The sequence below is a fragment of the Mesoplodon mirus genome (genome assembly GCF_964341445.2).
Source record: "Mesoplodon mirus genome assembly, chromosome: 19".
Taxonomy (NCBI): domain Eukaryota; kingdom Metazoa; phylum Chordata; class Mammalia; order Artiodactyla; family Ziphiidae; genus Mesoplodon; species Mesoplodon mirus.
Genome location: NC_138995.1, coordinates 9,912,342 through 9,927,180, shown reverse-complemented (window position 1 = coordinate 9,927,180; position 14,839 = coordinate 9,912,342). Strand labels below are relative to the sequence as shown.

The 14,839-nt window shown below is 45.3% G+C and overlaps 1 protein-coding gene across 2 annotated transcripts in view; it reads left to right on the top strand.

The window, feature by feature from the left end:
* The window catches only part of WWOX (WW domain containing oxidoreductase), a 984,723-nt gene that overhangs the window by 249,412 nt on the left and 720,472 nt on the right, over positions 1–14,839 (top strand). For both annotated transcript variants that reach the window (XM_082607915.1, XM_082607914.1), the window contains exon 6: positions 5,332–5,420. In XM_082607915.1, the coding sequence (XP_082464041.1) occupies positions 5,332–5,420 (89 nt within the window). The remainder of the gene's footprint in view (positions 1–5,331; positions 5,421–14,839) is intronic.

The window sequence follows — 14,839 nt, the reverse complement described above, 5'->3', positions numbered from 1 at the left end:
TTCCCAGTTGGTAAGTGCTAGAAGTGGGCTTTAGACCCAGGAGGTCCAACTTGAGTCCATGGCCTTCACCATGGCCTGAACACCTTTCAGGTTCAGAACACTTACTGAGTTTGGAAACTGGGGTACCCTAGCCTCTGGGGGATGCAGTGAGCCTCCTTCCTCCTGCTCTGGGGTCATGTGTCATCCATCCTCCATCACAGAGCTGCTGTTCATACTTTGAGCTACTTAAGGTAAATTTGTGAAATTAAGAAGGGAGACTGCAATTGCTAATATGCTTTATGATTGAAAAACAAACAATGGACATCACACTTTAGCAGTGGCCTTACAAATAATTATTATTATTTATGTGCCCCATATCTTATATACATCATACCTAATCTTTACCCTAATCATGCGAGGCAAATGCACATTTTGGCCTGGGTGCCAAGGCCCACAGCAGGCACACAGCTCCCCTGAAGTCACACTGTCAGCACTGTGGTCATGCTGGTCTGTGGCTCTGGGTCAGCCCAACTCTGCCATCTCCTGTGGATGATAACATCTTCCCACTTCTCCCTTTAAATACCACACAGCCCCTATATGGTTCCTTTGGTTTCAGGCAGTATCATATCTGAGTCATACTTGGCTAATTTATAGTCGTAAAACAGTATGAGAGATCACTGTTACATAACAACAGCAAGAACCCCTTTGATTCTGCATTTGCAGACTCCTGAATCACTAAGCCAGGTTTTCTGAACTTAATAAAGAACAAACCAAGAAGACTTGGTCTGTTGAGAGTGTCGGTGGACTGTGCTGCCACTGAGCATCCCCCAACTTCCAGGGAAATGGAAGTAGAATGTGTGGGTTGCTTCATTACTGTGTCTTTCTGGCTGAGCCTGGGGTGTTGGGAGCAGGTGGGCTTCTCAACTACTTAGACGTTGCCTGATGCTTCGTGTGTGGAATGCCACCTGTGCAGTTCTCTTTGAAAACGATGGGTGCCAGCACCTGTATACATAACTTAAAATAAATTTACATTCCTATTTTGCCTGAGATGATAAATTTGTCTCCTGGTGTGATTAAAGAAAAGGGTTAGGATTTGGGGGGAAGGGTTGAGAGAGGCATTTTATAGCATTTTAAGATTCAGAGTTCTAGTAAGAAGTTTCTGTTAACCAAAGCTAAGTGGATGGACGGTTGGCCAGCTGGCTGGATAGATGGATAGATAGGGAGGAAGGGAAGAGGGGAGGGACCTATGGAAAGCTAACAGTTAATATTGGGGTGGTGGGATTATAGATGCTTTTTTTTGTCCACGTTCATCTGTCATTTCTAAATTTTTCTATCACTAATGGAACGTATGAAGCAGGAAGTGGCCTGAAATGAGCCTAGAGAGGTAGATGGGGCAAAAGCATGGACTGTTAGTCGTTACTGTTATTCATTGTGTATATGTTTGCATTTCTGTTCTCGCTGGGCATATGGAGGGTGGCACCTTTTCGAAGCTAAGCACAGCCACAACACTTGCTCTGCCAACAAAACGTGAGCACAAGTGGCACGTGTCACCACTGGGTGGAAGCCTGTGACATTCCACGTGCACCTTGTCACATTCTCTTTCCCGCACTGTAGAGGCTGGTGATGTTACAGAGGGTGGAGGCTCTACCTGATGGGGCCCCTGGCCAGCGACAATAAACAGCACCCCACCAACATGAGATGGGCATGAAGCGTGAGCAAGTAATAATCATCTGTCGTCTTAAGACATTGAGGTTTGGGGGCTGTTCCTCACTGAAGCTCATCCTGATCAATACAGAAGCACTTGTGTGAGCCACAGTAAGGAATTAGGAGCATATCTTGTTGGCCATTCCAAGCTACAAAAGCGTTTTAAGCTAGGACTTTGTATACGGGCGTCTGTTGCCAATCCAGAGAGCACACTCTGGCCAAACAGGCCTGAACTTTTCACTTCTTGAGCGGCATACGCAGATTTAACATCTTAATAAAAAAAACTCAGCAGTTCTTTAGCGGTGACGGAATAGTTCTGTATCTTGAATCTGTGCACGTGATCAAATGTCGTAGAATTATACACGCAGATATTCCAAGTAAAAGGAACTGAGTGCGTCCCGGAACTGGTGAAATACAAGTAATGTCTGCGATCTAATAGAGTGCACTGTGACAGTGTCGATTTTCTAATGTTGATAATGTGCTATACTTGGATAAGATGCCCCCTTTGGCGGATGCTGGGAGACGAGTAGGTGGGCACTCTCACTACTATTTTTGCCACTTCCTGTGAGTCTATAATTCATTCCAAATTGAAGTTAACGACAACAACAGCAAGAAAAGGGAGTTGTACCAAGAAAGTGAACTGGGGTCAGTCCCAGGTTCCTAGTCAGACTCAGCGGGCAAGCTCACATTGGCAGATGGGGCCTCTTGCTTTCACCCAGCAATCAGCAGTTTATCCCTCAAAAATGCTTTCTGTTTCCAGTCCGTCAGCCCCTGCCTGCTCATTTAGAGCATGTCCCACGATAAACATTTCTGTCACGTTAAGTTTGTCAGCCAATCAGAAGAGCAAACCCCCCAACACACACACACACATCAACGCATACACACACCTTAATTCACAAAGCTGTGTTTTTCCTTCACTGGCCTTAAGTGAGTTGCACACACAGTTTCTCTGCATTTCTCAGGGTCAGTAGCAAAAACAGGAAACCTGATACCAAGGGCAGGGGAATTACCTGAGTAATTGCGTGTGGACTTGAATCACTGTCCCCAGGAGCCTAGTAACACACAGCCTGTGGATTAGTCTGTTGAACTACTTGATGGCTTGTGACCCCTTGTTCCCCCTGGATGTGTATGGTCTGATTTTGTTCTTATTGGTAGTGGCAGCCCTGTGCTTTATCTTCAAGTGAAGGGGGGGCGGACCAAAACGACAGCTTACCACGTGTAAGTTGCACATTTAGAAGAACGCACTGGCCCATTTGGCTGCGCCATCATTTTCATTGGAAATATTGCTTTGGGGTCACCATCTGGGAATGCTCTCCCTGTTTTATGGGGGGAGAATGAACATCCATTTTTCTAATACGTAGCCGGCGTATCCCTTGGGGTTTCCATCAAGGGCTCGGCTGAGAGGAGCAATGATGTCTTTACCAACCCTTCCTTAATAGGTTAAATAGTTGACTTTCCTCTTGTGATCCATTCAGAGTTCTGTAAGATTCTGTGTTGGCGGTGCGTGTCATGCTCTGTGCCGGGAGGGGCTGGGGCTGGAGCAGGCAGGAGGAGGGTGAAAGGCCACTTTCCTCGCTCACTCTGAACATCAGATTGGGTAGTTGAGCATTTAGGAGTCATAAGACTCTCTGGGGAAGAAAAGTTAGCCATTAGCAGACTTCCCACTCAGAAGAGGTTTTAGCCACAGATAAATATCCATCATGCAGACAGAAAGCGGTGGGGGGGAGTTTGCTCCCTATCTGGAGACCCAAGCGTTCTGCATGGGGTACAGTATCACTCAAGTGCATCCGCTTCTCCTGGGGGCAGTTTCTCTCCCTCTAGGATGAGGGGCGTGGCCTTGCCTTACCTGGACCCTCCAGGTGCAATATTTCCCTAACAAAACCCATGTGTTGGTTCAACACTTCTCCTTCTTCCAAAATCTGCAGGTTTGAGCATCTGCTGCTGTTACCTGAGGAACTTAAATCTTCTTTGGCCAACTTGCCTTTGCCACTGATAAGCTCTTGGGGTTTGGGGAGGTCATTGAATCCCTCTCTACGCCATTTCCCTAAAACTGGGCTCTGTTAGTAAGCAGAGCCAACAGTGATCTGGTCCAGTCTGTGGTCTTCGGGGGGCACCGTTGCTTGTCATCAACATCATTGCATCCACCTTGCTGCACTGTTGCCCACCCGAACCACGGTTTACTACACAGTGGCCTCAGGGGAAGAATTTGTCACCACGGGCATCTTATCTCCTCCTGGTTAAACTGATGAAATACTTTCTCTCTTCAGGGCAGGATGTTAGATACTTTATACTTAATCTCACAACTCTGAGAGTAGATAATATTCACATTTACAGATGAGGGAACTGAGGCTCAGAAAGGTTACCTGGCCCAAAGTCAGTGTGCTTTCCTGATGCCTCTGCCTGCTATTTATTGTTCAAGGCCTGGGGCTTGGGTCGGAGCCCACGACCTAGGCGGCAGAGGTGAACTGCCGTAGACACACGAAGCTTCTCGGCACAGTTTGCATCCGTTCGGGTGGAGGATGTCCCCAGCAGTGCCGTTTGCATCCCCCCTTCATAATATTCGAGTATCGCGTTAGTCTCCATAGCCTTACTTTAACATCGCAGTCTAGACAAGAATTCCCAAGCTCACCGTTCATTTTATGGGGATCTGCTTACCTGAACAGGCAGGTGGCCTGGCAGTCTGTCCTTCAGCGGAGGGGCGTCTAAGAAGTGATAGCATTTCAGCTCACACTCCAAAGTCCAGCGAGACTCAAAAATTGGGAGGGCTCTATAAACACAAGGCAACCCTGATCTTTCCAGAAGTGTGCTAGGAGGCCCTGCAGTGGAACAGGGTGGCTTCAAATCCTGACCACTGCAATCCTTTTGGTGTCTCTCCAGGAGGGAACTTGGGCTCCAGCCAGTGTCAGACTGACTTGAGTCTTGCCGTCCACACTTCTTAGCTCTGCAATCTCTTATAAGATGCCACACTGTAAAACAGGCCAACTACAACCGTATCCTTCAGTTGTCCTGAGGGTGAAATGAGATGATGCCTGTAAATGCCCACCCGCCATCAGCTCAGCAAAGACCTTAATGGCCTCATTAACAGCATCATTATTACCATCCATACGTGCCCTGCCCATCTATAGGGTTCACAGGGTTACTAAACCAGGGGGGTGTTGAGCAGTCAGGAACAAGTTTTGCCTGCGTTTGTACTTTCTGTACATGAGCTGTCTCTCGTTTTTCATGCAGGCTTGGTGGAATCATTTCAGAACCGGAGGGCAGCTTTTGAGATTAACATGTGGTCTCCAGAGTTCTTGCAGGAGCCAGGCTTTGTCCTGGTGTTGCCCTATCGTTACAGTTTTTTTAGGAGGCAGATGGAGAGAGGAGCTATGTGAGCCCGAGGACCCTTAGGACCCTGTTTCGTGCGCTGAGTCAAACAGCACAACCCCCCAGCATGGAGTTTCAGCAGAGTCCCAGCCTCCCAGCCTCCCTCAACTTGGCAGTAAAACGCCCCGTTCTTCCATTCATTCCGATGATTTATATTCTCTCTGGGCGTCTAATATTAAACAGGGGAATTCCGACATGTTCCATAACACATTTACTGTAACTTGATACCATGAACTAAACTTGCTATTATTTATCATTTCTTTTTATTTTCTCTCATTCCAGCATAAAGCCAAGGTAGAAGCAATGACCCTGGACCTCGCTGTGCTCCATAGCGTGCAGCATTTTGCTCAAGCGTTCAAGGCCAAGAATGTGTGAGTGTTCCAGTGGAGGGTTATAGATCATAATATCTTGCTATTGTAATGTCTTTATCAGATGAACACAATGGGGAGGCCGGAAGGCTATTGTGTTGTCTTGGCGTCCAAACGGGAGGCTCATATATATTGGCCCAGTGAAGGTGTACCGTATTTTCTTGACTCTGAGTCACCCTCATTTTGAGATGTGTCATCCATCTCATAACAGCCTCCCAGAGAAAAAGGAAAAGACAGTACTAAGCAGCAGTAAAAGTGGTTCATAAAAGCCACCCGATTGTAAGCTGCATCCTGATTACAGATAGTCTTGCAGTGCCTCCCAGAATCGAGGAAATGTGTATTTTAATTGCACTCAGAAACAAGTAAGGTCAGCTCTCCAGTCCCGCAAGGGGGCTGAACATCAGAGCCCGAGAAGGAGGTTCTACTGTTTCGCAAACCTGCGGTGATTTTACGTGGTGCGTGAATGTGGTCCCAAAAGCATGGACTCACATCATGAGAAACTTCCTCCTTTTTATTCCCTCTTCTTTCTCAGACTTTCAAAATGCCTGAAGGAGGAAGCCTTCGCTAGGGACCGGCAGATTTTTTGGCTGTCACACGCCAACATCTTTCTAACAGGGGGAGCGGCCCTCAGAGCTAGAGCTGAGGAAAGCAGTGGTGGTTAGCTTCATTTTCATTACACTATTCTGTTTCCAAGTGTTTATTTTTACAGTTCCCTCATATTATTTAGGGCAGGCGATACTGGTTTCTCGTTTAACACAGTGGTTTAAATTTCTTTAACAAATAACTCCATTTAATTTTTCTTTTTCAGTGAGTTGATTTAAACACAGGGATTAAGTTAATAATGGTACAGGAGGTGCCAAGGATAAAACAGTTCCAAAAGGGGCACCGAGTGGCTGAATTTGGAGAACACTGATACAACGACAAGCCGTCTGGGGGTTCGCCTCTGTCGGGGTCGTTGGTTTTATAGTTCTCCACGCAGATGATGGATGTAAAGGGAGGTATCTTAAACCAGATATTCAGATGGTACGATGTTGATCTGACCCCTCAGTGCTGTCCAGTAGCCAGTTCTTCTTATTTCTCCCTTAGTCTTTCACTCTGTTGTTTTAGGCTGTTGCGAAGTCTGTTCTCTAAAGCCCTTTCTGGAGCCAGCCCGTAGCCTGAGTACTTGAGGTTGAAACGTGAACTCAGAGCCTGTAGTGGGAGCTGCACCATCCCCTTAGGTGCCGGCCCTGCGCTCGTACGAACAGTTGGGTACCGTCCCCATGCAGCCAGCAGATCCAGGCGAGCCCTACTGCGCGCGCTCTCGGCAGCGTTTGGTAGCCGTGAGCCCGTGCCAGTGCTCTCTGACACCCTCTTTTCAGGATAGAGCAGCAGCTCTTAAGACATTTGCTTTTTTATTCCTTCCTGATTCATTTATCCGCTTGTTCATCCGCTTAACATGCATTTAATGCGTGCCTCCGAAGCCCCAGGCTCTCTTCTCGGCTCTGGGAAGAGAGTGGTGGCCGGCGGAAGCCCAGTTTACCTCACACGAGCCATTGTCTCAGTGGCCAGCAAGCAGGCAGTGTTTTCCTGCCAGTGACTGACTCTCCTCCACCTCGTATTTCTGTGGTTGTTTGGGAGCGAATAATAATAACCACCGCCGTAGCAGCAGTAACAGCCCATTTATTGAGCGCCTGTTATGAGCCCCATACCCAGAACCCTTTGCGTGCTTTTTCTGATTTAATTCTCAAAGCAACCCTCGGGGTGGGCGCTGTCATTATGTCTATTACACAGGTGAGGAAAAAGAGACCAGGGAGGGTGAGTTCTCTGAAGGCACGTGGCCAGGAAGCAGAGGGACTGAGATCCCGTGCAGTCGGGCCTTCCTGGGCCCCCCTCCTCAACCAGCACGCCGCACTGTCTGTCGTTCTTACTGTGCCAGAAACCGAGATCAGAGGAAGTGAGTGACTTTCACAGGGTCACTTGGCAGGTTGGTGGCAGATGTAGGATTTTCGTCCGTTGTGACTCTCCGCTTTCTCCTTGGCACCGTGCTGCTCTGGTGGGAGCTGAACTCTAGTGGGAGCTGAGCTGCACTGCCTCTTCATGCCTCCTCCAGTCCTGGTGTCAGAGCACACTAGAAGGGAACCATTTAGCCGAGGAGAGCCAACTGTTACATAATAGGACTATCTTCCAAGTCTTAACGGGACCATTAGTTTTTAACCGTTAAGTAATTCAGAAATCATCAAATGCAACTGCCTTCTGTAATCCACAAGCCCAAACTCTTGGAGAAAAGCTAGCAGCCATTTTGCCCTAATTCTAGATTTTAGCAAACGACTCTGAATTTTTGTACTCCTAGGTTCAGAAACAAAGGCGATTTTCCTCTTAGCCAACCCTGTACCACACACCTCCTTTTATCTGTCTCTCAAGAGTCCAGCATTTTTCATGGGCTTAGAGGAATAACGTGGTAGTGAAAATGCGTATAAAAGACGCGAGCGACCTTCCTTTTGAAACACTGCCAAAGTGACATCTCTCCTGGATAGGCAGGTGACAGTTCCGTCCTTACAGGTCTGTAGATTCTGAGAAGTGTCAGAAGTGAGTTTAAGTGCTGCTGACTGAGCTGCCATAAAAACACGTGTCACTCTCTGCTCATCATCCCCTCCCATCTTTCGGCGTCAGAATTTCCTTGTGTGTAAAACATAATGACGAATGAAAGAAAGGCTGCCAGTTCCGAACCCAGCCCTTTTGGTGCCGTTGGACTGAGGTGAGGAAAAACTCTGACACTGAAATTCCATCTGGATGCTACCACGTGGAATTCTGCTCTGAAGCCTGTCTGCGAGCACACCAGAAGTATGATCAGGCTCTTTTTACCTTGCGTATCCCCTCGGTTCATGGCCCAGCCCAGGTGTGTCTCCCCATACCTGGATGGGCAGCAACGTGTACAGCCCGAGACCTAAAGAGGTAGAAACATGTAAATGCAAACCTGGTTGGAAGATCTAGCTCATTGAAAGGGCGGGCCGCCCTCTATCCGCCTTCTACCAGGAGGGGATGTAGATTCAGCGTCTCCTGGGATTTCTTCTTCCTCCTTTACTTTGGAGGGGCCGGGGGTGGCCGGTGGCATGGGGTGGGGACTGAGTCGTTTCCGAAGGAGCACTGCTAACAGCGATTATCCAGATCATAGCTCCTTTTCGACTTTTTGTGTATTCCGTGCAAGGCAACCTGCCGAGCACCTATTCGTGTGTTCTCCCTGTAACTCCTTACAATAACCGCAGGCATTTTTAGTCATTTTTATCTCTGTTTCAAATGGAAAGGCTCCAGCTTTTCACAGAGAGACCAACTCACAGTCCCAACTTTAGCAAGTGGTGGATCCCAAATTCGAACCCAAGTCTGTCTGAATCCACAATGACCCCTCTTTTCATTACACCTCACCCTTCAGGCGTTTTCTTCAGTGTGGATTTCTGGATTGGTATGAATTGCTGAGAACCAAGTTACTCAAATTTAGTGGCTTAACACCATTTAAGACAATAAGTATTTCTCTTCTCTCTCTCTCTCTTTCAGTTTGTTTAAATCCGGAATCACATAAGGTCAATGCATTTTAACCTGTAGGTTTTCCCTCCCTTTCTAAATTTTGTACAAAAAAATTTTAATGCAACATATTTGTTTCAAGGACCAGTGTGTCCTCTAGAGTTTTCTGTGGTCTGTACTTCAGTGACTGCATCCCTGTGGTGTCCTTTAACTTGTTCTTTTGTCTTCTATGTTTCCCGTGAAAAGGTAGCTAACTCTAGAGGCTTGGTCAAATTCCTGTCTAATTTTTGGCAAGAATACTTGGTCGGTGGTGGTGTAGTCTTCCATCAGGAGGACGTGCGTGCCTGCTTGCTAAAGCATTTCCTTAAGGCTCTGCCCGCCCTGACCAACCCATTCCTGTGCCCGCTCTCTCTTTGCCCACCCCCTCTTTCATCCATTTCTTCTGTTCTGCTCCACTCACTCTTCTGGGTGGTCAGCCCAGGAAGCCTCAGTCTGCTTTCAGACAGTCCTCCCCAGCATCAGTGGTGGTGGTCGGCCAGTGTGTCTCAGGTCGAATTATTTTGGGCATTACTGGAAAGTTCCAAACCAAAGCTTGTGGTAAGTCCCAACCAAACTGAGTTTTGAAGGATATTTTTGCTGAAACTGCAGTCCTGGAGAGCAGCCAGACTCCACGCTGCCTGGCAGGCTGAGGTATCCCATCAGAGTATGAAGAGCTGGGACCCTTACTAATCATTCAGACCAAGTACTGGGATTTTCTGTAATGGGCTCTGAAGCAGCAGTATGTTGTTTGTGATACTTTTGCACAATTTTATCCCTAGTTCTAACTACTTAGTTTACCAAAAAGCACTCATTTTGAACAGGGCCTGGAACAGCAGTTCAAGAGCTTCTAGAGCTCTGTAAATATTTTTTCCTTTATCAGATACTGTTCTATAGTTTGCTTCCTATATATTCCTGAAATAATGGACATCTGGATTCCAATCCTGGAAGTTGAAAAGTTGGTGATGGCCCATAATATAGAAAATTTATTGCTTGGATCTCTGTTACCAGTCAGCTCTTATAATATTGACCAAGGGCTTTGATTCATCGTGGAAATTAACTGAAATTGATAGTACGATCATATTAAAATAACATGGAGTTCTAAAGATTTCTAGAACTTCATTTTTGGTCTTGGATTTCTGCTTTCTCCTTCCAACTTTCTGTCTCCAGCATAATTTAAAGAAATTAGGCTTTCTTTCACTTAAAAATACTATAGGATAGTGATGTTTAAAAAAAAAGAAATGAAAGAATACTTTTTCTATTCCCCCTTTACTGTTTATACATTTGAGGGGGAAGTCTTTAACAAAACTATTTATTTTCACTTTTTACTAAATTACTTTCAGAACTTGAAAGTTCAGGACTTTGAGAATCTACTAATCCCAGATTTAATGTTCTTGGATTCTTATTCCAAATTTTGCTGTCTCAAATCCTTCTTTGGAAGTGGGTGGGCTATAAATTATAAATAAATTCTAAATTTTGAGGGATAAATTACCCTGAAGACCAATGTGTAAATTACAGCTTAATCTTTCTTTTTCTCCTCAGCTCAGTTTTAAGAATAATGTTTTAGCCTACGTATCTGTGTTACTCTTTGCTCAACATGAGAAATCCATTTCTGGTTTACCTAACAGAGTATCATGTTGCTTTGCTTTTCTACGAAGTATGAAAACTAAAAGAAAAGAAAACCAGAGAGGCAGATTTTAGCTGTAATAAACTCTCTAAATCTAGATCTTAATTATGACTTTTTAAGAAAAAATTTAAAACATCTGCAAGTGAATTTTTCCCCCTCCCATAGATTTTCCACCTTGAGGTATTGGAAAAAATCATATTGTGAAACACTTACTGTATCTAGAAACATCAGGGAAGAACGCTTCCATCTGAAGTAAATGTTTTGCCTTCTGAAACTTAACTCTTTAGGCATCAAATGTTTTTATATAATTCTTTAAAAAATATTTCTCAAACAGATTATGTACTGTCATCCCTTATTAAACAACCTAACCCAAAAGAGTAAAGTGCAGGGGTCAGCAGACTTTTTTGTAAAGGTCCAGAGAGTAAATATTTTAGACTTTTCAGGCCATAAGATCTCTGTTACAACTACTCATCTCTGCCTTTGTAGCATGAAAGCAGCCGTGGACAATATTTAAATGGATGAACATGGCTGTGTTCCAATAAAACTTTATTTACAAAGGCAGGAAATGGGCTGGTTACGTCCAGCGGCCATAGTGTGCCAAGCTCTGGTGTAGTGAAAAGAACAGAGTTTTTGGGGATCAACTGAACTTAGATTTAAATCCAACCTCTACTGTTTACTAGCTGTGTGGCCTTGGGCACTCCGTGTCCCCGGGCCTCACTTTCCAAGTCTATAGAAAGTAGATTCTCGCATAGACTTTTCAGGGTTGTTGAGGAGAAAAGCTGTGATGCGTGAAATAACCAGACACATCTGAGTGCACTGTGCCTGTGACTGTGTGTGCATTCGTTCTTATCTTGATCCTAAAATGATTTGAGAGCTTTTTAAAAATGCATGCAGTATGATCCAGTACAAATAAGAGATCTATCTAAACAGGGGAAGGGGATCAAAGTGGACCAGTCAGATGTGGTCCCAGAGGAGGTGTGGCTCTCGTGAAGTCTTTACAGTCATTAAAAAATTGGGCCTAGGAATGAGCTTGGAGATTCCTCGCAACCAAGGGTACAGAGGACGTGAGCTTCGTGTTGCCCACAAGCTATAAGCATGACAAGCACTGAGCAGAAATATTGTTACTATAATGATGTTCCACTGAGGATCACGGAGTACTTACTACTCTCCTGAGTATTTTTTCCCCTGTTCTTTGTTATTCTTCACAAAGCCATGGACTTGAGGGATCCTTCACAGTTCTCTTTCAGAGCAAATGGCTTGACTCTGTTTCCTTTGCCATTGCTGCTGTTGTTTCCCTTGGTTTCTTTCCAGAGGATTTGAGTGGCCTTAAGGGCAGCCTGCTTTGAATAAGTGAGGTATAGTGGGACACGGTAAAAATCATTAACCTCTGTATCCTGGGATACCAGAGCACTCCGTATGCCTCTGATCCCCTCCTTTTTTGGTTTATTTAAAAATTTTTTTCCCTTCACATTGTTATTTATTCAGCGCTTACAACAGTGCCAGGAACTGGGCTAGACATCGGAATTAAACCATTTGCCATCTTCCTTCTCCTGTGCCTTCTCTCTCTCTTAAAATAGTCGTGAAGCTTAAGGATTTTTTGATAACTTTACACAATTGATGACTATCTTCAAAAACATATCCTTACTGGAGAAGAATAATTGTTAAATAAATTAAGGGCCACTTTGCAATTAAATTTGTTAGGGGGAAAAAAATTTTCAGTGAGCCTTTTTGCCATCCTTAAAAGTCATCGCTGCCAAGGAATACGTGAAAATCTATTTGAATTAACCACAGCGATGTTTGCAAAATAAACAGTTTTGATTTCCCAACAGAATTCTAGGTTCAGCCATCACTATCATGTTTCCGGAAGTCAAAGTGATGTATGTTAATTGAAGACACACACAAAAAAACTTCCCTTCCAGGAAGAATAAACACCCGGCTTTGGAGCATAGATACGATTACTCTGTGGTTGCCTTCTCCCACCCCGCACCAGCCCACCAGCACATATATAGCCAGTGTTTTGTCTTTAACTCCAGCAAAGAATCCGGACTTTGTTGGTGGCGTTCAACAGTGATCACTTAAAGCACTGGACTAGAGCATGAGTTGAGAAAGTTTCTCTATAAAAAGAATCAGATAAATAAATATTTATATAAATATCTGTACGAATGTTTTGACCTTTATGAGCTAGATGGTCTCGGTAGCAACCACTCAGCTAGTGTTGAGTGCCTCTCGAGTGTAGAGTGAGACCACAGTAATCACAGTAATGCAAAAGTAGCCACCGATAATGTGTAAGTGACTGGGCGAGGCTGCGTTCCAATAAAACTTTATTTAGAAAGACAGGAAGTGAGTTGGATTGGGGATTCGGTCTGGGGGGTTGTGGTTCTCTAACCCTTGGACTAGAACCCCTTGTCCCTTGCAACGTATTGGGTTGGCCAAAAAAGTTCGTTCGGGTTTTTCAATAAGATGTTACAGAAAAACCCGAACGATCTTTTTGGCCAATGCAATAACTCATTTGAAGAGCCTCTTGTCTCACTGTGAGAAACACATTTCATTTTGGATTATGTTAGGTTTGGTCCAGATAAATAAGTATATATAGCCAATGTGTGTGCATGGTTCGTTTCATTTCTCTGCAGAAAGCACTCTGTGTTCCTTAGAGGCTGAGGAAAGAGATAAGAGTTTGAGTAGAACAGTGGGCTGTGCTGAGTTGTGGAAATACCGCCATATGGGAAAGCAGGTCAACTAAGACAAGCAGGAATTGTTTAAATAATGAAGACACTGAAGCCCTGCTGGGGACTTGGAACCATGAAATGATGATGATGATAGTAATTGCTAATATTTATCACCTATTTATTATTCGTCATGCACAGCTAAGCACTCATCTGCCATCCCATTTTATCCCCACAAGGACTTCATGGGGGTAGGTCAAAAATTGTAGAAGAAAGGCAGTGTCCTATGGTTCAGCCTGATGCGATGATCAACCACATTCCATACATAGATCAAGAAAACAAGGCTTACAGAGATGAAGGGCCTTGACCCAGGTCATGCCAGCTAGTAGGTGGTGAGGCTAGAACTTAGTCCAAAATCTGCTGTGCTGCTGAGCTCAGCTTAGGTGGTAGTTTGGGAAATCAGAAAGATCTGTCTCATTGGGGAAATGCATCATGTAAGACTCACTGCCTCTGAAGGAGATTTGTCCCAGCAAATGGATGACAACCCCTGCCTGCTGGGACAATTGTTAAGGTCACTTCAGAGTTGAGGGGGATGCTTCTGCCAGCCATATCCTATCACCAAGAGGAAATTGTTCTGCTGAAATATGTCTACAAGAGGTAAACAAACCCAGTCGAAGAGAGGCTCATCCCCTCAACTAAGGTGCCCAGAACTCTTTTCTGCCAGGTGTCTGGAAGGTGTCTGCCCATGGAGTCTGTATAAGCAGAGGTGGCCGCTGTTTACTTGCATTTGCAATCACCTCTGTACATTTACTCCAGGTGTCAGCGTTCATTTCCCCTTGGCTTCTACTTGGCTTCATAATGATGCTCACGAGGTAGACAGAAGAAGACCAGAGGGTCACCTGGCCGTCCGTACATCTGAACTGCCAGAGTGGTGACTCTCACCTGCAAGCCCAGCCCTCACCCTTTCCTGTGGGCAAGAGCCTTGGTCGCTGTCTGGCCACCTAAGCTACAAGCACTGTGCTTGCTGGTGTGGCCCAGCGAGGCCTCTGGAGTCTGGTGCATCCTCCGCCTTCATTTGTGGCCCCGTCCTCCCAATCCCATGCCTCTATACTCTGCTCACAGAGATGCTTACAGGTTCTGCCTTCTGACTCGGGGCCTGTGCCCCTGACTTGTGCCACTGCCCACCTACCTGCCCCTCACCTGCTCCCTGGATGACTCTGTCACATCCTCTATGGAGCCTCCCTTTTCCCGTCCTCTTATCTTCACACCATGGTTGAATTGATGAGTCACTTCTCGGAGCATCGACCACACACCCAATCATCGTGCTTGGAATACTTTGGGGACACTTTTCTCTATATTGATTTTTCTTTGTTAGACTGAGCCCCAGGGAAGCAGAAACCTTGGCTAATTCATCTTTGTCTTAGCTCTGAATCCCTGTTCCACACCTTACCAAGATGGTGACCTTGGCAAATTCCTTGATCTCTCTGATCCTCAGTTTCTTCATCAGTGAAAGTGGGAGGTGATGGTAGTACCCTTGCAGGGTGGTTGAAAGGATTAAATAACAAAATGTGTGTAAAACATAGTACCTGATACCTAGT